This window comes from Eretmochelys imbricata, chromosome 7 (assembly GCF_965152235.1).
Source record: "Eretmochelys imbricata isolate rEreImb1 chromosome 7, rEreImb1.hap1, whole genome shotgun sequence".
NCBI classification, from domain to species: Eukaryota; Metazoa; Chordata; order Testudines; family Cheloniidae; genus Eretmochelys; species Eretmochelys imbricata.
The window spans coordinates 25176147-25198769 of NC_135578.1; the positions used below are offsets into that span (position 1 = coordinate 25176147).

The 22623-nt window shown below is 39.8% G+C and overlaps 1 protein-coding gene across 1 annotated transcript in view; it reads left to right on the plus strand.

Annotated features, from left to right (window-relative positions):
• Window positions 1-22623, plus strand: part of DNAH12 (dynein axonemal heavy chain 12) — a 169013-nt gene that overhangs the window by 13634 nt on the left and 132756 nt on the right. Inside the window, exons 8-21 of the mRNA XM_077821355.1 lie at window positions 830-1018; window positions 6839-6995; window positions 7116-7207; window positions 7472-7650; window positions 8611-8746; window positions 10377-10502; window positions 13038-13172; window positions 14244-14437; window positions 16545-16788; window positions 19011-19196; window positions 19626-19826; window positions 20940-21134; window positions 21378-21499; window positions 21619-21901. Of these exons, the coding sequence (XP_077677481.1) occupies window positions 830-1018; window positions 6839-6995; window positions 7116-7207; window positions 7472-7650; window positions 8611-8746; window positions 10377-10502; window positions 13038-13172; window positions 14244-14437; window positions 16545-16788; window positions 19011-19196; window positions 19626-19826; window positions 20940-21134; window positions 21378-21499; window positions 21619-21901 (2439 nt within the window). The remainder of the gene's footprint in view (window positions 1-829; window positions 1019-6838; window positions 6996-7115; window positions 7208-7471; window positions 7651-8610; window positions 8747-10376; window positions 10503-13037; window positions 13173-14243; window positions 14438-16544; window positions 16789-19010; window positions 19197-19625; window positions 19827-20939; window positions 21135-21377; window positions 21500-21618; window positions 21902-22623) is intronic.

The following is a 22623-nucleotide window of genomic DNA, read 5'->3' on the forward strand; positions in this document are numbered from 1 at the left end:
TATTTTTAATTAAAAATATTATTGTTAACTCTCTCTTGCCTGGCATCCAGTTAGATTAGGAAAATATATTGTCAGATTTTTAAAAAGTTTTCTTTAGTAAAAGACTTAGATAGTATTAAGTGTTTTTATTTTCCCCAAGGTGAATGAAAACTTTAGACATAAAACAGTTCAATAGTCTTTTTCAAGAGAGACAATCACTTGAAACCTAATCAGTTAAAAAAATGAGATAAAATTGATGAATTCCCCAGCCAGTTTTCATGGTTGCAAAATTATATTTCCCATATTTTAAAAAAAAATCCTCTACCCTGCTGCTGTGTTTTAAAACAAACACACACATACAAAGAAGGGAAATTGACTAAGGACCTAGTCGTGCAAATACATAAACATATGAATAATGTTCAGTGGGATTAAAGTTGCTCATGTGTAAGTGTGTTCAGGATCAAACCCTGAAAAAAAATTATAGGAAAAAAGTTGAAACTAATGTATACAAAGGGCTTTCAAATGCACAAAGTAAGCAAACAAAAATTAAAGAAAAATATTTATCATATTCTGTCTGTCATTTATAGTAATGCTTGGGTGTACTAGTAATATTAGTTATGTTATTGTAACAATAGCAGATAAAAACACTTTGACAGAAGTGGGTGTTACTTTTAAGGGTCTGATCTAATGCCCCATTGAAGTCAGTTGAAGGACTCCTATTGATTTCATTAGACTCTGGGCAAGGCTCAAAGTACTGAAATAAAATGGACATCCTGATTTATTTAAAAAGTGGAAGAGATACAGTTTTCTGTGTTCTCATGTAATAAAGTCAATGTGTGGTATTGTCTAGTTGAAAGAGCTATTGAGAAGAACCGTTGAAGCTTATGTGAAGCTCTTTGATCCTGAAGACAAAAGATGGCTGCCATTGTTTAAGATGGAATTGACTTTTGATGATGAGAAAATGGAGTTCTATCCAAACTTTCAAGATCTGGAAGAAGCCATTCTGTTTATAGTGACCCGGATAGGGCAGACTCTGCAGGTGCAGTTTAATCTTTATTTACCTCCGGAGTTCGTATGTGTAACGTTACAGAGTATATGAAGATGTTAATAATTTAGGATCATATCCTGCCCTGGCCAGAAGAGAGTTTAGAAGCAGAAATGTAGCCTGGTGTATCTTCTCTGCTGCAAATATTCTGCAATGCAGAGCATGATTCCTTACGGCAGTCAGGATGTTGAGCTCTGAGGTGTGTTTTGGTGTGCCTTGGATCAGGAGCAGAAGTAACTTGCTTATGTGCCATCTAATGGTTAGTATTTGCTGCCAATGGCAACATATGCACGAAACAGTCTGAAGAGGGAGGCCTGGATGCCCTCTGTCTCACAGACTATTCCCCAGTGAGAACATTGTGAGCAGCTTGACAAATAGAGTTTGGACCCATAAAACCCAACACTTCTTCTTTGAAGCGCATCCATTCCACTGTAGGTTTATGCACACCTCGTGCACAGTTGTTGGAGGTTTTTCCCTCAGCAGTACCTCTTGGGGTGGCATGAGTCCCCTTTGCTGCCTCACACCCCTGCATGCAGGTATAAAGGGCAGAGCCATCCCTGACCCCCATCAGTTCCTTCATATGACCAGTAATGGTTGTTGGAGCTGTTATCCTTGCATTTGAAAGTTCTACCCTCTTTAGTATATATAGTACCTGTTGTGTTAGTTTTAGGCTAGTTTAAATTTTTGTAGATAGTTTAGATGAAAGAGTAAGTTTAGGTTAGTATTTAATAGCATAGAATCACAAGTTTCCGTTTTGGTACTGGTACCGGACTCATGCCTTGCTCCCCTTGTTTTAAGACCTATCACTCAGGTGACAAGTCTATACCAGTGAATGACCTGCATCCCAGCTGCCTTGAAAGTCTGGGGGAGGTGTATGTGAGTGACAAAGGTGACATTTGTAGGGGGTTCAAGCTCTGCTTAAAGAAAAAGCAGCTAGACTCAACAATCTGCTCATGGAGCCTGCAGTTTTCCCGTCTTCAGATCCTTCCTGCACAGAGCAGGTACCAAGCATGTTCAAATCTGTTTGGAGTGCTCCCCTTGGTCTGACTGACTCAAGAGGCAGACCTTTGTCAGCAGTAGCAAAGAAGAGGCAATATAAGTGTTCTAAAGACTCAGACATACCGGCATTTTCTAGATCTTCAGCGACAGTAACAAGTGGAGGCAATGACACAGAGGAGTGCTCAAAGAAGAGGCACTCCCAGGCACAGTCCTTAAACCAAGAGGGGTCGCTCACTCCAGAGCCTAGGACAGGCCCGTTGAAACTGATGCCTGAAGTGCCAATGCACCTTTCAATACCACAGAGCCAAGAGCTCTTTTCTGGTGCCATCTACGACCAAGGCTTTTGATGCAGTTCAGTAATTATTGAACCTGTCAATACCGGTTTCCCCAGCTATTCAGGACTTCTCACCAACACTGGGATCTGCCATATATGCTTCAATGGTTCCGGCTCCAGCCCCGACGCACCATTCAGTACCAGTGGCTGCTACGGTAAGTGCACCTCAGGAGGATTCCATCTAGAGGGAAGCTAGTGATGATCTCGCCAGTTCCTCTGTCTGCAGACTTGGAACCGGTCTCACCAGTACTGACAGGGTCAGCTCCTCATCAACCTGAGGAAGAGGGCTCTTCATCAGACTTTGATGACTTTGAGGTAAACTCTTATGTGTCTCAGCTGATCTGTTCAGCAGACCCCATGCTCAGCATTCCAAGGACCAATGGCCTGGACATAACTGGGTCCCACCTCCATTTCAGTGGGCCTTTTGCTACCCTTGGGGCTTCCCTCCACAGTGTAGAGCAGCTCTACTCCATTCCCACCCTGCTATGTTGGCTGGGCATCGGGAACATCTACAACAGGACAGCATCTGCCTACCTCCAGTACCGGGTCTGGTACCATGCACAGGGACCTGTGTACTTTGGATTCTTCTAGGGAGGAATTGGAGAAGGTTCCACCTCAACAACCCTTAACCTGTTCTTCTCTGTCACCTGAGGAGGTGGTGATAAGAGTCTGCTTCTCCCCTTTCTAATGATTATAAAGCTCATCAGGACTTGTTGAGGAGGATGGCTGCAGCTTTGAATATCCAACTGGAAGTGGTAAAAGAAAAATCACACAGGCTTGTGGTAGCGGCATTCCTGTAAAAGTCAGGAGTCTTACCTAGATAGCTGGCTAGTAAGAAGCCAGTCCAGATCTCAGATACTGTCCAGCATGGCAACTATACAGTCCACCTTTGACACACTGGGTCTCCTAATCAATAAGCAGAAATCTACCCTGACTCCTGTAGAGAGAATAGAATTTATTGGAGCAGTCCAGGGCTCTACAAAGGCCAGGGCTTTCCTGCTAAGGCTGAGATTCCAAACAATGGAGGTCGTTGCTGTAGCTCTAAAGGCACATCCTGTCACTACATTATGAAACTGCATCAAACTTCTAAGGCATATGGCAGTGTGCACTTGTGTGGTGCAGCGTGCCAGAATGCACTTCAAGGAGCTGCAAGATTGGCTAGCTGTGGCGTAGTCATCAGCCTGCCATCATACAGAAATGGTTATTCAAGTACTATTCAGGTCTTGTTCTCCCTGGACTGATAGATAGAACCTTCAGGGGTTTGTGTGGGAGTTCCCTTTGCTTCTCCACAACAGGCAATCACCCTGGTCACAGATGCATCGAATTTAGGTTGGGGAGCTCACTTAGGACCCCTTTCAGATGCAAGGTCTTTGGTCTTTCCAAAATCTAAAGCATATTAGGGAGCTTTGGGCCATCCATTTGGCTTGCATAGCATTCCTTCCACATATCCCGGGTCAGAATTCCTTGGTGTTTGCCAACAATACAATAGTCATGTAAACAAACAACGCGGGGCTCAGTCCACAAAAGTTATGCCAAGAGGCAACTCTGCTTTGGAATTTTTGCATTGCCAGTTTTATCAGCCTGAACGCTGCTTACCTTCTTGGAATTCAGAATACTCTGGCAGATCACTTCACCAGGTAATTCACAAACCACTATGAGTGGTCTCTTCATCCAGAAGTGTCCAGTTCCATTTTCCAGCTGTGTAGGACTCCCCCTGTTAGCAACAAAAGCAAACAAAAAAGTCATTTTTTTTGTTCCCAAGCAGGCAACAGCCCAGGTTCGTTGACAGATGCCTTTCTCCTACCCTGGTTGAAGGGCATGCTGCATGTCTTCCTGCCATTCCTGTCCAAGATCTTGTCTGAAGTCAAACAAGACCATTCTCGCCATATACTAATAGCCCCAGCATGGGTCCATCAGCATTGGGTTTTGACTCTAATAGCCCTATCAGTAAGATTTCCACTGTTACTCCTGCAGGATGCAGATGTGATCTCTCAGGACCACGGCCTCCTACATCATCCCTCCTGCATGCCCTTCACCTGACAACGAGGATACTTTATGGCTTACACCCTTGGAAGGAGGTTGCTCTAAAGGAGTGCAGGAAGTTCTTCTAAATAGAGAAAGCCTTCAACTAGAACTGCTTACCTTCCTAAATAGACAAGATTCTCCATTTGGTCCACAGAGAAAGGTGTTTCCCTGCTTCAAGCTCCTATTCACCATATAATGGATTATTGTTTCTGAAGCAATGAGGGTTAGCTGTTATTTCTGTCAGAGTCACCTGGCAGCTGTCTCAGCTTTCCACCCTCCCTTGGATAGCTGCTTGCTTTTTTCAAACCTTATGTCCACCAGGGTTCTGAAGGGTTTGGACAGATTATATACACAGGTATATAGCCCGATCCTCCCGTAGAAATTTAAATTTAGTTCTAACAAAGTTGATGGGTCTTCCCTTTGAGGAGCTGGAGATCTATTATCTGATACACCTTTCTATCAAGGTGGCTTTCTTGGTTGCTATTACCTCAGCCAGGAGAGTAGGGGAACTGTGAGTCTTGGTATCAGAGCCTCCTTACAGAATTTTTCTTAGAGACAAGGTTCTCTTTCGACTTCATCCAAAGTTCCTGACTCAAGTGGTTTCCAGTTTCCATATTAAGAAAGCAATTTATTTACTGACTTTCTTTCCAAAGTCTCGTTCTTGTAAAAATTAAGGAAAACTTCATACTCTAGATGTTAGAAAAGCTTTCGCTTTTTACCTTGATCAGACTAAGCCAGTTAGGTCTTTATCACGAATGTTCATTGCATTTTTGGACAGAATAAAGGGTCATCCAGTATCCACTCAAAGGATCACTTCCTTGATTTCCAAATGTGTTCATCTATGGTACTGAAAGGCTGGTATTGCACCCAAAGTAGAGTGATGGCTAATTTGACCAGATCACAGGCAGCTTCCGAGACCTTTCTGGCTCATCCTGGACATTTGTAAGGCAGCCACCTGGTTATTGATCCATATGTTTGCCTTGCACTATGCCCTCTCTCACATCAGTCTAGAGATGATGCCAGATTTGGACAGGTGTTCTTACAATCCTGTTCAAGTAGATTCCAAGCCCACCTCTGGTTTGAATTGCTTGTGAGTCACCTACAGTGGAATGGACATGTGCAGTCATTTGAAGAAGAAGAAACACTTACTAACCCTTTTCTGTAACTGTTGTTGTTTGAGATGTGTTGCATAAGTCCATTCCAACCCTTCCCTCCTTTCTCTCTGTTTCCTATAAGAAGGAACTGTCAGGGGTTGGGAGCGGCTTCTCCCTTCATATCTGCATGCAATGGCATGAGGCAACAGAGGGTACTCATGCCACCCCGACAGGTACTGCTGAGGGAAAAATCTGATAACTGTGCACAAGGTGCGTGCGCACCTACAGTCGAATGGATATGTGCAACACAAGCTGAGGAACAACAGTTACAGGAAAAAGTTGGTGACTGTTTCTTGCTTGTGCACAGATGTTAGAATTTTTTTTAAAGTTTGCACATGTGTGTTTACACCTGTAAAGTGAGGGCTGTGTATGTGCATGTGCAATATTCACACAAATATAGGTGAAAGCCAGGCTGAAGCTTGCCCCTAAAGGTGAATTTTAACTTAAAGGTGACCTTTAAAGGAAAAAGAAATGGTCGTGTCCTCCTCTCATCCTTTTTTATTTTGTTCTTTTCATGTATTTAGGCTGCCTGAAAGTGTTTTAATTATAATAAGTAAAAATTCTGGGTTTTGTTTTGTTTTGTTTTTTTAACATTAGTAATTCCGGTCATGTTTGTCATAGAAGACTCTGCTGACTGTAGAACTAAGCAGTGGAGAGGAGGAGGGATTTTTACTTTTAAAGTCTGAGTTTTTTCTTTTGTTTTTGTTGTTATCATCAACTTAATTCAAATGACTAACATTTTGGATAAAGGATATATCTATTAAATAGCTAACACCTCTAGTCCCTTAAATTAAAGTGTGAGGGTTTAAAGTCTTATAGTTAAGATACCGGACTGGGACTTGAGATTTGCCACAGACTTCCTGGGTGACTGTGGGCAAGTACCTGAAGGCTAGATTCCAACAACCTTATTCATACTGAGTGATACATTACTCTGGAAGTAGCCTAATTGATTTCAATGGGGCTAACCACAGAGTAAGGGTGTTGGGTGCCGTATATCTATTTATGCCTCTGTTCCTCATCCGTAACGTGGAAATAATACATTTTTGTCCATCTTATTTGTTTAGATTGTAGGCTCTTTGGGGCAGGGAGTTTTGGTGTGCATGTGTACACGTGGTCCCAAGCACAAATGGGGCCCCGATCTTGGTTGGGGTCTCTTGGTGATTTTGCAACACAAATAAATAATAGCAGCAAGCCCAGTTTTAAAAAAACCTTTCCAAGTTATATTTTAGGAACATGTATCTAAATCTTGTATTGTTGTTCTTTTACTTTTTTAATATAATTGTCATTTTCTGCTTCTGTTAGAATGTTCAAACAGTACATTCTTGGCTAGCTGGAGGGCCCACCGCTGTAACCCTTGACACTGAACTTGCTGACCATGTCATAGCTTGGGCCTCATCTACACTGAAGAGAGCAATCCAGGCCAATTTGGAAGGTCCAAAAGAACATTTTGAAAGATATGGTAAGTGAGCTAAGACTGCATTTTGTATGACAACGTTAGTACTTGAAGTGAATTTTGTGAAATAATTAGCCTACTTCTATGTACATGCATTGTGGTTTCAATGTGATTATTACCTTACAGTTGAAAGGTATGGTTGGCTTGTAGATGGTACAGCAGACACGCGAATAGAGAGTTTTGAAGCAGAAGAACACAATTTTGATGAATATACTGCTGTAAGTTTTAATTCTACATTTTATGCATAATTTTTCTGTACAATAATTAAAAAAATAGAATAGAGAAAAATAGGTGTACAGCCATTAAGCTCACAAAACCATATTGGGTATCCACAAGTGGATTTTTTTTTTCAGAATAAATATGGTAATCAGAATAAAGTATTATTTTTAAAGCTTTTTAAATAATTTATAACTCTTATTCATAGATCTAAATATTTGAAAGAATGTTTCTGCAATTTAACATGTGTACATGTCATTTTGAAGTTCATAGATGAGTTTCTCAGCCTTGCTAAGGAAATCATGAGTTTGCCACTACTAGCTCATTTCCCTATGGTACGTTTGGACTGTGATGATTTGAAACAGGGTTTGACTGATAAAGCAAAAAGCTTTGCAAATATACTAATGGAGAGAATAGTTGCTAATCACAGAGAGGAAAATGAAAAGTGAGTACACTTTCTTGCTATAAATTGCCACTTTCTTGGAAAGGAATATTATTTAACATAGTTGCATTTGTGTTGTCTAGGCAGTGTATAAATATATACAGTACTTTACTCCCTTGATTAACCAAAACTCCTGGTTAACTGAAAGTCAGTAGTATCTCAGGGGAGTTGCATTGCCTGGTGTCTCTTTACTGGACTTCAGGTCCTAACTCCAGCAAGAGCACAGTGTTTCTATCAGAGCTGGCAGGTTTTGGGGAAACTGCCCGGCAAGAGATCTACTTCACTGCATTCCTGGCTTCCCAAGAGTAAAGTGCCAGAATTGGCCAGAGGAAGGGACTTCTAGATTTCTTGAGGCTCTGTATACATGAGAGACATCTATAGATTATCTATATATGTAAGGGATGAACTGTTAGGAAATAAATCAGACTATATGATGGCATGATAAAATTCTCAAATACTATCCAAAATTCATGATGCCATATCACAAGAATGGCAAAATGGGGTTATATTCTTATAATGCAAAGCAGACCGTGTGTGTGTGTGTGTGTGTGTGAGTGTGTGAGTGTGAGAGAGAGAGAGAGAAAGTGTGTGTGTGTGTGTGTGTGTGAGAGAGAGAGAATGAATAATATATGGCCCTAATACTGTGCTTAAGTTTCAATGTACTTATTTTTAAAAAAAGAAAACATTTTTCTGCAACAACTGTATAACAAATATTTTAAGAATTACTAGAAGGGTAAAAGTAAAGGGATGTATATGACTCTTACAGCTAATTGGCCAAATTCACTGTGACATTGAAATCACGGAATTACACCAGGGATGGACTTGGCTCAGTGATTTTAAAGAGATAATTGGAATGATAGTTCCAGGAATGCTTGGTAACTGTCATACACATATTGCTGGTCTTATGGCTCAGCTAGAAACCAAGTTAAACAAAATCTTAAACTTTGACATACGATTTTACAGAATATGCAAGGAATTTGAAACAATTAAAGAGCGTGCATTAAAAGTTCCTGAGACCACAGAAGAAATGATGGAAATGATAGCTTATGTAGAAAAGGCAAAAACCACAGGTATTCAGGCACTGCTCATAAAAATCCAGGTAAATGTCTATATTTCTTTTGGCTTAAATTCTTCTCCAGTCCTGTACACTGGAGAGTTTCTGTGGAGCTGGGTATCAAAAATCTCCTGTAACAATGGACCTGCTCCACAGTTGCTGCTCCAGCCACTGGGCTAGAATGTCCTCCATACTCTGTGTTCCCCTCACATGTGGGAAAGAGCTGGTGACTGTGTGCAATGACAAGTCCACTGTCCCTGACCTGTATCTAGATCTTTGCTACATAGCATGTTTTTATATGTTTTTAGGCATTGTCTAAGTATACAGTACATTGTACCCAGATTAACTAAAAGTTCTGGTTAACGGGAGCTTAAGGACACCATGGAGATCTGGGATCCATGCAACACAAGATGAATGCTTCCTCTGTGTGAACTTTATACATCTCACCCCCTACCCCCCTCTGCTTACATGCATGAAGAGGATGGGCAGGATTTTCCTTCAATTATAGCTCAAATGAGCTGGACTTGAAGTTTTATTTTTATCACAGTATGTCTTTTGAAGGAGACTCAAGTTAAAGACTGTCTCTAGGTCCTGACTTTAAAGGCCAAATTTATAAAAACTAGAAGCTGATTGTATCTGCAAAAAATACACACTCACATATTAAACTACATTTATGTGTGTAAATATGATAATTAGGGACACAAAAGGATACCAGTTGGTACATACAGTTTTGTTAATGTGCAGGTTTTTTACAGCTGCAGCCAGCCTCTGGTGTTTAAAATGTTGTCTGTAATTGTCAGAGATGAGCCTTTTATTGTTTGGATGGGATTGACAAGAAGATGCTTCTATTTAGTGTTTGAGCTGTGATTGTTTATTCTTGGAGGAAAAATAGGAAATATTATATTTCAAATTGTGTAAGAAAGGAATCTAAAACAACACTACAGATCCACACTAGTCCTAAAATCTCAGAGGGCAAGTGGCTCTCTGATTTGTTTTGTACTGTGGGTCAAGGTGATTTGTGATCAGATTTTCCACTTTGATGCTGAAGCCATCTATGACAAACAAAACATATGCTGCAGGATGAGCATATGTGCTAAGTAGTAGGCTTTCCTCACACAGACATTAAGTTAATAGAATATGGTAAGATAAGAGAAGTTTACACATTAAGGGAGGCATAAACTTGAATATCTTATGCTCTTCTAATAGATTTCTAATTTTTTAAAAATTGAACTTCATTTGACTTAAAAGAAACTACACAACAACATGTAATTTTATATTGCCTATATTATTATAGCTCCTTAAAAAAGGAGAGCTCAAGAAGCATAGTACCCAGCAGCTGAGATGTGATCACTATAGGGGGAACAAGTTTCAGAGAAGACACATGCTAAGATTCTGCATACGAACTTTCCATGTTACATTGCCTTTCAAAGCAATGAGAGGTCAATTCCTTGATAATTTATAGTCCTGAGGCGAAATCTGGGACACCCACTGAAGTCAATGAGAGTTTTGGCAATGACATCAATGAGGCCAGGATTTCATCCTTGGATCAGGATAATGAGGAACAAGGGATTATGGGTCTGAATTCACTGTTTTACCTTCATAAATATTTTCAGTTATCCTATTCTATACTATAAGCAAACTTGAAATACAAGTTTTTGTGGAATCTCTTTTTTAGGAATGTGAAAGGCGAATGAATTACCTTTTAGATGTTTTTATATTTGCTCCTGAAGATCTGGCACTGAATGCAACAGTCCTACTGTGGCCTCAGAAGATTAATCCCATCTTTGATGAACATGATGATGTAAAGATATTTTATTCGTACATTATATATTCTAATTTGTTAGGCCTTGTAAAGTATTTGAATAATTTATTTTCACTGCTGATGAAAATAAATGTGTATAATAACATTCATTATAAGGCACTCAAATGCCATGGTACCAGGTTTATGTATTTATAAGAAGCCAGTGCACTAATGGAGACTATAATAATTAGATATTTAGCAAGTACCAGCAGGCTACAAATATAGAAAATTAGAACTGTCATTTGAGCTTAAAGTCTTTAGCAAGTCTGGTATCTTACTTCTACTGTGGTCAATACCTGATAATTCAGAGGAAGATAAAAATTCACTAGAATGCACTTAGCCAATTGTGTAATACTTTATACAATGGGGAAAATTCCTTCCAGACCCAAAAAAGTTTGTGCCTTGAAGCATGAGAAATGAATATCATCCTTTTAATATGCATGCTTATCACCATCATATGTGAGGGATTTATCTAGGCCTTTTAAAAATTCAACCATTGCTATATGAAGAAATTATTGCTTTATTTTCTTTCTAAATGTACCGGATATTAATTTTTTCATGTGACTTTGTTCTCTAGATAAATAAGAATTAGGAATTCCAATTATTCTATTAAAGTTTACTAATGAAGAATATGCAACTGTTGTTGTTTTTCTGTGATCCTGGTCCATAATAGTTTACTTTCTTAATCTTCCACCACTTCTTCGAGCAGTAGTCCACATGATTCACATTGTAGTTCTTTCGCACTGCCCATGGTAGCAAGTTGGAGTTCATAGTATCCCCATGCTTTCCCATGACTCTTAGATAGTTTAAGGTTATAGTTAGTGAGCTTAGAGTTTGTGTAGTTTTTAAAAAGTTTTATTTAAGCCTGTTGGGTGAAAAAAATCCAAAGCACTTTTCTTTCTTTGAGTCTTGCTTTGGTATTGAGGAATACATCCGAAGGCAGAGAGCAAATCTTTGGGCTTTAAAAGACTGTTATGCCCCAGTGATGTGTGTACAAAATGTTTATTTTGTTTAGAGGAGTCTCATATCCCTAGCATGTGTACCATCTGTATTTGTTTTACTGAGCTCACAGATAGGGCTTGTGATGCTTGTTTCAAAATTATTTTTTATAGAAAGGTCAATATGAAGTGTGTCTGACTCTGAGGTATCACCTAAGGAGCAGTTTCTTGTAGCTGGGGTACTCAACAAAACCAGCTTTGAAACAGGAAGAAACTCCACTCTGGGGGCTGAGTGATCTGCTAGCTCTATGAGACCTCATGTTGCTATCAAGCCTTCTTGTCCATTCTCCTCAGCTCAGTCAGTGACTCCTCCTGTCCAAGACCGAAGGAGCAAAGATCTCCAGATAGGGCACAGCACTGGTCGCCATTTCCAGTACTGACCAAGAAGGCTAAAAACCATCATGCTTACTTGTCTAAACTGGCTCCTTTGAAACCACATTGGTACCATGCTTGCTTCCTCTGCCCCATTGTCATTGGTACCACATCTTGACAAGATTTCTGCTGAGACTCCAGTATTTGTACCATTGGACAGAGCCCTGTCATTATCAGTACAGTCTCCTTCATCTACTAAGGCTGGTTTTACATTTCCTGCAGACCTTACTATCATTCCAGAACTGGAGTCCCCCTTGGTGGCTGTCTCTCCTTTTTCTTCAGTAGCCGGGAGACTCCTGGTATTGGAGCCCAAGGTTCTGAAGATGAGAGTCTCTCTGCATCCAACCTCATGCTGTCAGGCTGAGACTTTTCCTATTTCTACAGCTCAGGAATTGCCTCCCCCTTTAGAGTAATTCTGTTCATCTGCATAATCATTTTTGCATGGAAGCAGGAGCACTTTTCATACGAGATCTCTGCCTTCACCTACACTGATTCCCGAGAGTAGCTTTGGAAGGAGTCCATCTCATCACAGATCTTATGCTTCAGAGAGGTCTTATGTTCTTGGTTTCCAGCTTTTGCAACACCATATTTCCTTTTTATATGGGGCTCAGACCTGGCCCTATTGGTTTTCAGTTCAGTCCCTGAATTGAAAAATGAACTATTTGCTCAGTTCTACTTGCAGACTGCATTCAGATTTCCAATTTTTTTAAATAAACTACCTTTTCCCTCTTAAATTAGGATGCACTCTACTCGGGCCCAGTTGACATCTCTGGCTTGTTTCAGAGAGGTGCCTATTTCTGAAATTTGTACTTGTGGTTAGGTTCATACGTTTACCAATCACTAGTCCATTGTCACAACTTCTAGGTCAGATGCCTAATTTGCTCTGCCGGACTCTTCTACAGTTGTTATTTAGATAAAACTCCTATCACCTATCTTTTTGAGGGATAACTGCAAGCCACTTACCCATAGTAGGATCATTGTGGACAAAAGCTTCTATAAGAACTCCAGTTATTGCAAGGGAAATAATCTATCTGTACTATTTATTTTCTCTTTATCCATGCTGATAACTCTTATTTACAAAACATTGATGCAACATGTTTGATCACTCAAATGTCTACTGCAAGCTTTTTTTTCTTTTAACACATTTAAATTATCTATTTTATAGGTGATTGAACAATCTAAACGTAAAGGTGAAAGTGAACTACTGGCCAAACGTGAGAAGCTTATTTTGGAAATAGAAAGGCAGACTCGCTGTATGGAAGAGTTTACAGAATTCTCAGAACTGGATCGCATGCAACAGGTCTGATACATAGTATAAAGGGGGTTCAAAGAGTCACATATGCTTAATACAAGAAATAGGATTATGATTTTAAAAAAAGATGTAGCAAACACAAAGTTAAATATTAAAGCTCTATTGCTGTACTGTTATGCTGATGAAAGTCATTAGACACCCACTTTCACGCTAACTACCATAGTGCACTAATATTCTGATTGGAGGGGAAATTTACCATAAGGACGTTGTTTAAATCAGTTAATAGGTAGTCACAGAGTGGAGTGATATTAAAGATATGGAAGCAAATGCTTTTGAGGCTGTGCAAACACTCTTGGTGAAATCCTGACCCTGCTGAAGTTAATGGGAGTTTTGCCATTGACTTCACAGGGGCCATGATTTCAGTAGCTGATTTTAGTATGTTTAGTTTTGGGAAATTAAACCACTAAGTTAGGTTTGTTGGGGTTTTCAGTCAGTAATTTCAATAAGAATTGTCCAGTTACATAAATCTCAAAACACCATTGTATACGAACAGTAGACTGAATGCTGGATCTGAAACTTCATGACGTCCCAGTCCCCTTCCCTCATCACTAAACACTCCCTGCCATATTTTGAATTTAAAAAATTGCTTAAATGGGAAGATTCCTGACTCCTTCACTGAGTAATTAAGTACATTTAAAAAAAATTATCTTAAAGCATGAAACTAGTTTAAACTTGGGATTCGCAGTTGCCAAGACTACATATTAACTACAGAGAAGTTAATAATATGTGTTCTTTTTGTTACAATGTACCATTGAAACTCAAAAAATTTGAGAACACTTTTTTACAATGCTTTAATTTGAGAAGAGTAAAATTATGCTTATTTTGTTTTTCTGAGCATTAATCTACTGTCCTCATTGTGGAAAAACTCAGTCCATCTGCTTGAGGACCATGTTATTGTCTTTATTAAAGAGCATGAGGCTAGTATCTTGTAACTCTCACAAATTTACTTATCATTTTGAAAAGTCAATGATTTATTGTCTCTTTTAATATCATGTAATTATGTCTATTCATAGCATAAGTTGAATAATTTTCAAAAGATATAAAATCATTTGATTTCAGTATGTGACTGACATGAGAGCATTGCAGAAACGCATACAGGAAGCTGAGGAAACAGTAGCTTTTATTAATAAAGAAGAAACTCTCTTCAAGTGGGAGTTGACTGAGTATCCTGTTCTCGAGAGTTTAAAAGTTAATATCGAGCCCTATCAGAAACTTTTTGTTCTTATACTGAAATGGCAACGAACAGAAAAACGGTAATTATGTACTTGATAGTCTTAAAGCTAAATAAGGAAAAGGCTAAAAGATTCAGGTTGCTTTTGTTTTTCCATGCAAGATATGTGAGCTATTTTGAGGCTTAACTCCTGCATGTGAATATTTTCATCTCTGTGTTTATATCTATCCAGGTATAGATATACAGAAGTCTGATTTGTCTTGTGTACCCCAAGTTTCACCTCATTTAAAAACTACTTGCGTACAAAATCAGACATAAAAATACAAAAGTGTCACAGCATACTAGTACTGAAAACTTGCTTACTTTCTCATTTTTACCATATAATTATAAAATAAATTGATTGGAATATAAATATTGTAGTTACATTTACTCCTGAGGGCATTCTGCTCCAAAAAATTAAAAATTATGCACACAATATTTTAAAATTATACAAAATTCTGCAAATTTTATTTGTCAAATAAATGTGGAAGCTCCAGCATGGCACTAGGGAGCACAGGCCACTGGCATCACAGAAGTGAGAGATCACTGTGAAGCTCCCTCTCCCTCCCGGACCCTGACTAAGCAGTGAATCTGCACGCAACCCTAACATAGCTCAAGGACTGGGCCTGCCCCAGAAACATCCCAGAACTCTGCCCCTCCATGACAGGTGCACCAGGTGTGGGCAGGCAGGCTCAGCAAGGTAGGATTCATGTGTGGAGGGGCTTAGTGTGTGTGGGATCCAGGTATGGGTTGAAAGGGTTCTGTGTGGGGCAATCCGGGTGTGGGCAGATGGGGGGGATCTGGGTGCGGGGGGATCTGGATGTACAGGGGTTTGTTGGGGGGTTCTGGGTGCAACGGTAATGGGATTCTGCAGGGGATCCAGGTGAAGATGGTTGGGGCTCAGCGGGGGTAGGGAGGGTTTGGGTGTGGGGGGCTCAGTGGGGGTCCAGATGCTGGGGAGTGGAGCTCAGTGGGGGTGGGGATCCAGGTGCAGCTGGTTGGGGCTCGATAGGGTGCGGATTTTGGTGTGGATGGCTCATCGGGGCGGTCCAGGTGCAGGGGGAGTGGGGCTCATCGGGGGCGGGGGGTGTTCTGGTTGCAGGGGGGATGAGTCTCAGTCGGAGGGTCTGGGTACGAGGGGGTCTGGATGCACAGGGGTTGGGTGAATGGGGGAGCAGCTCCCTGTACAGTGATTCCTCAGTGTACAGTGTAGCTGAGGAGCAACAGGTACAGGAAGCGCGTGGGGCAGGGGTGGGGGAGGGGGAGGGGAGTTTGCAGAGCTTCCTACAGCCAGAGGAGAAATCTGAGGGTGGGTCTGACCCAGCTCCAGATGCCATGCAGGGGTAGAGGAAGGATAGGGTGGGGATTTTGGTGCGGATGGCTCATCGGGGTGGTCCAGGTGCAGGGGGAGTGGAGCTCATCAGGGGGGTTCTGGTTGCGGGGGACATGGCTCAGTCGGACCAACCGTGTCTTCCCCAGTCCCGCCCCACCCCACTCCACAGAGATTTACCTCTCTGCTGGTTGCGTTGGGCATCCGAAACATACTTCTCTGGGACACTATCTATATTTATATAACAGAATTCAATTTTGAGGCTGTCTGCACTCCCAAAATGGAATGTAGACCTGCTCAAATTATGATGTTACCTGTGGTGGGTAAATACTGCTGTATAAGCTATAATAGTGACAGGTCTAAAGTGTGTGAAAATGGGTATACACTTCCTAACTGGATGTATAATTTCCAGCTCTAGGAGACGCATTCATTCTGACTCTGATTGAGCTATTGCACTAAAAATAGAATGTAGCCGCAATGGTGTGAGCAGCCGAGGGTGGGGGGAGGGAATAGCCACCCCAAGTACATACCCATCCAAGATGGTAGTTACCTTCTAGTGACTATACCCTGTGAAAGCCCTGATGCTACTAAACAGCTGTGAGTGCTTTCTTCGTTGTTATTATTATTATTTTGTAGAGAATGACAGAATTAAAAACATTAGCTGCACATCCATTAAAAAGTTTCTTTTAACTTTTTAAACTTCTGTTTATGATACAAATAGTATATTTAAAATTTAAAAATGTGTTTTAGGTAGGTACATGATATATTTGTCATTCTGATTCTTGTATAAGATGCATTATAATTTTGTTTTTTGTCCCAGATGGATGGATGGTGCTTTCCTGGACCTGAATGGGGAAAGCATGGAGACTGAGGTAGATGAGTTTTTTCGAGAGATATACAAGATGTTGAAGCTTTTTCAACAAAAGCAGAAGAAAGCAGAACTAGAAAAGAAGAAGACACTGCATCGCAGAGCCATAGTAGAAGAGAAGCTGGAAGAAGAAAAGAAGGAAAATCGAACTATTATAATGTGTTCATCAATAATGGGACAGATCAAAGACTTTAAGGTTAAAAAAAATTGATGATAATACTTAGCACTTAGGGGCAAATCCTAAGATCATTACTCATCCAAGTAGATACTACAATATCTGAAACATCCATTTTGGTTACAGTAGTAACTTGATAATTCACAGAAATGAAGGGGGGAAACCCCTTGTGAATGACTGAATTTTGTGGAAAGTTGAATGATTGATATAGATATATTTTAAGGGTCAGATTGTTTCTGGCTCCTGAGTGGGTGCACAGGAGAAGAGAAGAAGTCACTTTCTCACTTCACCCCCTTTGACCCTGGAAAGATCAGGCCTAGGGGCTGAGGATGTGGCTAGGGGAGTGTAGGTCTGTACTCCACTTACAGTTTATGGGCAGTCGCTACTTGGAAGTGGGAAGAGAGGACTGGGGATGGGAGCAGGAGAAGAATGAGGAGGATGCTGCACTTCTTCAAAGAGATCAAGCTGCTGCATCAGGGTGCACAGGAGGAATTGTGGCTGATGATTCCCTGTTTACATTAAGGGAATTTGCACCAGTGCAACTACATCAAGGCTTGGCCTACACTACCAGTTTATGTCAGTACAACTACTTAGTTCAGCGGTGTGGAAAATCAGTTATACAAACTAACCCCTGGTGAGGACAGCGCTTCTCCTGTCAACATAGCGACCACTTCTCAGGGAGGTGGAGTACCTATGCTGTTGGGAGAAGCCCTCCCGTTGGGGTACGTAGCACCTTCACTAAATGCTGTAGGTGTAGACAAGCCCCAATACACTCATAATATAAACCCTTAATGTAGACATGTGGTATCTGTGCAAAATAGGACTTAAACTGGCACAGTTTGCTTTGTTCAGTTATTGGATTAAACTTCACCAGTTTAAGCCCCACTTTATGTTGGTGCAGTTACATCAGTGTGATCAGCATGAGATTCAGCCAGAATCAGGAAACTTTGCTTGCTGAGCAGACAGATGGTGCCTCTTCAGTGCACCTGAAGGTGCAGTATAGGTCAAAATGTATTGACACGCAAATGCCCATTTGGATTCTTTCATCAAGATATTCTTCACTGCCATCTTCATAATTTAAATGTGATGCTGAACTTGCCTTCTTCTAAGGAGCAAACCCAAAATATTAGTAGTGAGCTGCTATGACAGATTTTTTTCAAGTCCTGCTATGCAGTGTTCATGGGAGTGTTGGTTCTGTAATGCTTTTCAAGTGATAACAAGTATGTATTTAGACTGAATTCCTGGCCCAATTTAAATCAATGACAAAACTTCAACTGATTTTAGTAGGGCCAGGATTTCTCCCCTAAAGTTTTGGCAAATTTTCAGGTATATGAATAACCAAAGAGTGAATTAATAATATATTTTTAATTTACACGTTATATAAATAATAAAACGATTACTTCCTGCCATGGAAAAAGCTACAGTAAAAGAAACAGATTTTGAGGCGTATCTAAGAACTGTAATAGGGAATTCTGAAAATTAGACATAAAGGCAGCTAAAGGCTTTGTAAGCATCACTATGTGCCCCTTTTGTATTTAAAAATAAACTGGAATTAAAAAATACACAGATACAAAATAGTATTTTTTCTCAGATTACTAGTAGAACAATTGTATAAGAAAGTACATTTTAATACAAAATGTAGTCAAAAATTGGTTACTTTTTTATGCACCTGCGAAGACCTAAGTTCATGATTCTGTATTTCTTCAGAAAAAATTAAAGAATAATGTTTGGTAACAACTGAAGCAGTGCTTTGAAAGAAGCCATCTGTACTGTTCAGGGATTAATTGAAGTCACTCATGTCATCAGTTGTTTCAGGAGAAAATCTGAACTTGGGTCTTGGCAGGTAAAAAGCCTTCTGTTTCACCCTTAGGAATGCATGTACAATAGCAAAATTATTATCTATAATTCATCATCAGTGCAGATCCACTGATGAAAGTGTTATAATAGACAGGTTTTAGATTGATACGGAAACATTGTTTGAAAAGATTGTTAGATATCAGGAACAGTGGCACGTCTTCCAGAGAGTCAGTGGTATGTGGAATTATGTTTTGAAAATAATAGTAGACGTATATTATGGACAGTCATTTAATATTCAACTTCTCTGGATGTATTAGCTGAAATGCAGAGTTTAGCTGCAAAGGGGAAAGAGGGTGAGCTAATATAGGTGGATCATAATTCACATTATCTGCAAAATTTGTATTTACGTAGATGAAATTCTGTTTTGCAAATTTTTTCTCAACTAGGAGAATATCCCCACAGTGACTATCCTTTGTAACCCAGGCATAAGGACTCGCCACTGGCAACAGATGTCAGATATAATAGGATATGATTTAACTCCAGACTCTGGAACTACCCTAAGAAAAGTTTTAAAGCAGAACCTAGCCCCTTACGTGGAGCAATTTGAAACCATAAGTGTAGGCGCAAGTAAGGTGAGCACAGAGGTCTGACTGTAAATCTCTTAAGAAACAAATGAAAAGCGAAGTATATTTTTGTGTTGGTTTCTGGGGCTTATTTTAATGATTTTTTCTCCTTTTATTGTTGTATATAACTTTCTGCGTCTGTTGAGAGCTCGTCACTGACAACATGACCTATTGGATGGAGTGTTGGCTATAACTTTGAATCTGTTTGCATTTATGACTTTTGTGTTGTAGCATCAGTGTTACCTAACTGTATTATTTTGTTATGCTTCAGCAAATGAAATGTTAAGAAAAATAATAAAAGAAAACAATGTCATGCTGTTAGTACTAGTGACAATTCTCGTAAGATTTATCTGGGTATGTGAGATTATATATTGAATGTGTCAACCAAAGAAAATTAGTGCAGTGACTATAAAATATCTCCTTCTTTCTATACAATAGGAGTTTTCTTTAGAGAAAGCTATGCACGCTATGATGGAAATATGGGAGTCTGTTTCCTTCCATACAAGCATTTATCGTGAGACTGGAGTTAGTATTCTGTCAGCAGTGGATGAGATTCAGACTATTCTAGATGATCAGATTGTAAAAACTCAAACAATGAGAGGATCGCCTTTCATTAAACCTTTTGAAAAAGAAATCAAGGTATGAGAGGCAAAATGTTTATTTGCTTTTAAAAATGGCCACTTATATTCAAGTGATAACTATATAGTTGGCCTAATGTTTTATAATTGTGGCATTATTGTTGGATTTAATTTTTCAAAATTTGATGATATGGGTGTTTCTAAATAAAATCTTTTACAAGTTGTTTTAATTTTTATTTTTTTTAAATATTGAGATTCCCCCTTATTCTCCCAGTCATGGTTTCTCTCTTCCTCCTGGGCCAAGTCCAACTGCAGCAGAATATCCTCATCACTTTAATCTGGGAAACCAACATTTTATATAAACTCTCTAACCCTTCTTGCTGATGATTATAATAATGGCTTCATTATCTGTAATGAAAGTACTCGGTGATCTAGTCTTTATGAGCCAAATTTTGGCCTCAGGGCATGCCTTTGCAGCTGGGCTGTACACTGGGAGATTCCTGGTGGGCTGGCAGAGGAAGGAATTACTTTCCTCAGGGTGCTGAACAGAGAGTGGAGCCCCTCTGCCGCTGTTATTCTAACCTCAGGGCTAGAATAGTCTCAGTAGTTATTGCACACCCTTCCCACATCAGGGGAATATTTGGTGGATCTACTGTCCCTGCCACCACCCCAAAATCTCATTTGGTAGTGCATGCAGGGAACCCACACACCGATGGGCTCACTGAAGCATAGGTGGTGTGTACTCTTTACACAGACCATTCAAATCCTGCCCCCCTACTGTAATATGGATCTGTCCTAGTTCTGCTATGAGCAAGACTCTCCTGGCTATGGAGAGGTGAGTAGGATTTCAAGTATCATAATGAATGTTACCTAAACATAAAATTATTAAACGATGATAGTAGTGAAGTGATCTGAAACGCCATTCAAAGGCGTTATCAGCACTTTGGGAAACTAGTCTACTGGAAGGTTAGACTTTTCAAACTGTGTAAGTAATGCATGTATAGGAAAGAACGTTAATCCTCCTAGTGGTTTACTTTTCTGTTTATATTAAGTTTCCTCGGGAGACAGAACATGTTGTGCTCTCCATAAGGTTTGGTTTCTTTACTTTTGATTCTCTCTTTAACTTTATGGGGTATGAATATATCCTGGCAATAATTTTAATATGTTTGTTAAGGAATGGGAAGACCATCTTATTCGCATTCAGGAGACTATTGATGAATGGTTGAAAGTGCAAGCTCAGTGGCTTTACTTGGAGCCCATCTTTTCTTCTGAGGACATCATGCAACAGATGCCAGAAGAGGGACGTCTCTTTCAGACTGTGGACAGATACTGGAGGGACATTATGAAGTATTGTGTCAAAGACCCTAAGGTAATATATTGATTCAGAAATAATCTGGCCCCAAAAGAAAAGAATTTTATCCTCCTTCCATTTTTATCAATAATTTTCTAGTAAAAATACTCAATGAATTGAACTATACCTGCACTCACACCTAAGACTTAAAGGATAAAAGCATGTGCTATGTATTTATCACCTTAATAACCTTCTTTGTACATGTGCCCTGTATGTGACTTACTGTATGCACTTATGGAGATTATATATCTGTTGTTACAGGTTCTTGCTGCCACTTCATTGACAGGTTTATTGGAGAAACTTCAGGGATGTAACGAGCTTCTCGACAAAATCATGAAAGGGCTTAATGCTTATCTTGAAAAGAAGCGCCTGTTCTTTCCTCGGTAGGCTGCATGTTGATTACGTCAAAACTAAAGATGATTGAAATTATGTTTTGCTGTATAGTTGGGCTGACACATATGGTAACTTGGTACTTCTGTCATTTTTGTGAATCTTTTTCTAGTTTTTTCTTCTTGTCTAATGATGAAATGTTGGAGATCCTATCAGAGACAAAAGATCCTCTCAGAGTTCAGCCTCACTTGAAAAAGTGTTTTGAGGGCATTGCTAAGCTGCATTTCCTTCCTAACCTGGATATTCAGGCAATGTATAGCACTGAAGGTGAGCGAGTGGAACTGATTTCAACCATTTCTACTTCTGAAGCTCGAGGTGCTGTGGAGAAGTGGCTGATCCAAGTGGAAGATATTATGCTGAGGAGTATACATGATGTTATTGCTGAATCAAGATTGGTATGTTTTCTAGTATATGATCCAGGCCACCTCCTAAAAAACTATATACATATGAGTAGTCCTTACTTCATGTTAGGGTGCTTTCCTAAAAGCCTTACTCACACTAAAACTCTTCTTGCCTTGAGTGTAATGTAAGCATATGAAAGCCACAGGATCAGGTCTAAGTTTTTGGTGGGAGTCTTATAATTTTAGGCCAGTTAGGTCAATGTGAGTTTTACCTTAAACCGGACTGAGAATTGTCCTGCATGGTCACGAGAATGTATAAAATAAGCCTGACAACATTACTAATCTTCCAAGAAGAAAAGGAGTACTTGTGGCACCTTAGAGACTAACCAATTTATTTGAGCATAAGCTTTTGTGAGCTACAGCTCACTTCATCGGATGCATACTGTGGAAAGTGTAGAAGATCTTTTTATATACACACAAAGCATGAAAAAATACCTCCTCCCACCCCACTCTCCTGCTGGTAATAGCTTATCTAAAGTGATCACTCTCCTTACAATATGTATGACAATCAAGTTGGGCCATTTCCAGCACAAATCAACCTGGATTTGTGCTGGAAATGGCCCAACTTGGTTATCATACGCATCGTAAGGAGAGGTTTCAGAGTAACAGCCATGTTAGTCTGTATTCGCAAAAAGAAAAGGAGTACTTGTGGCACCTTAGAGACTAACCGCTTATGCTCAGATAAATTGGTTAGTCTCTAAGGTTCCACAAGTATT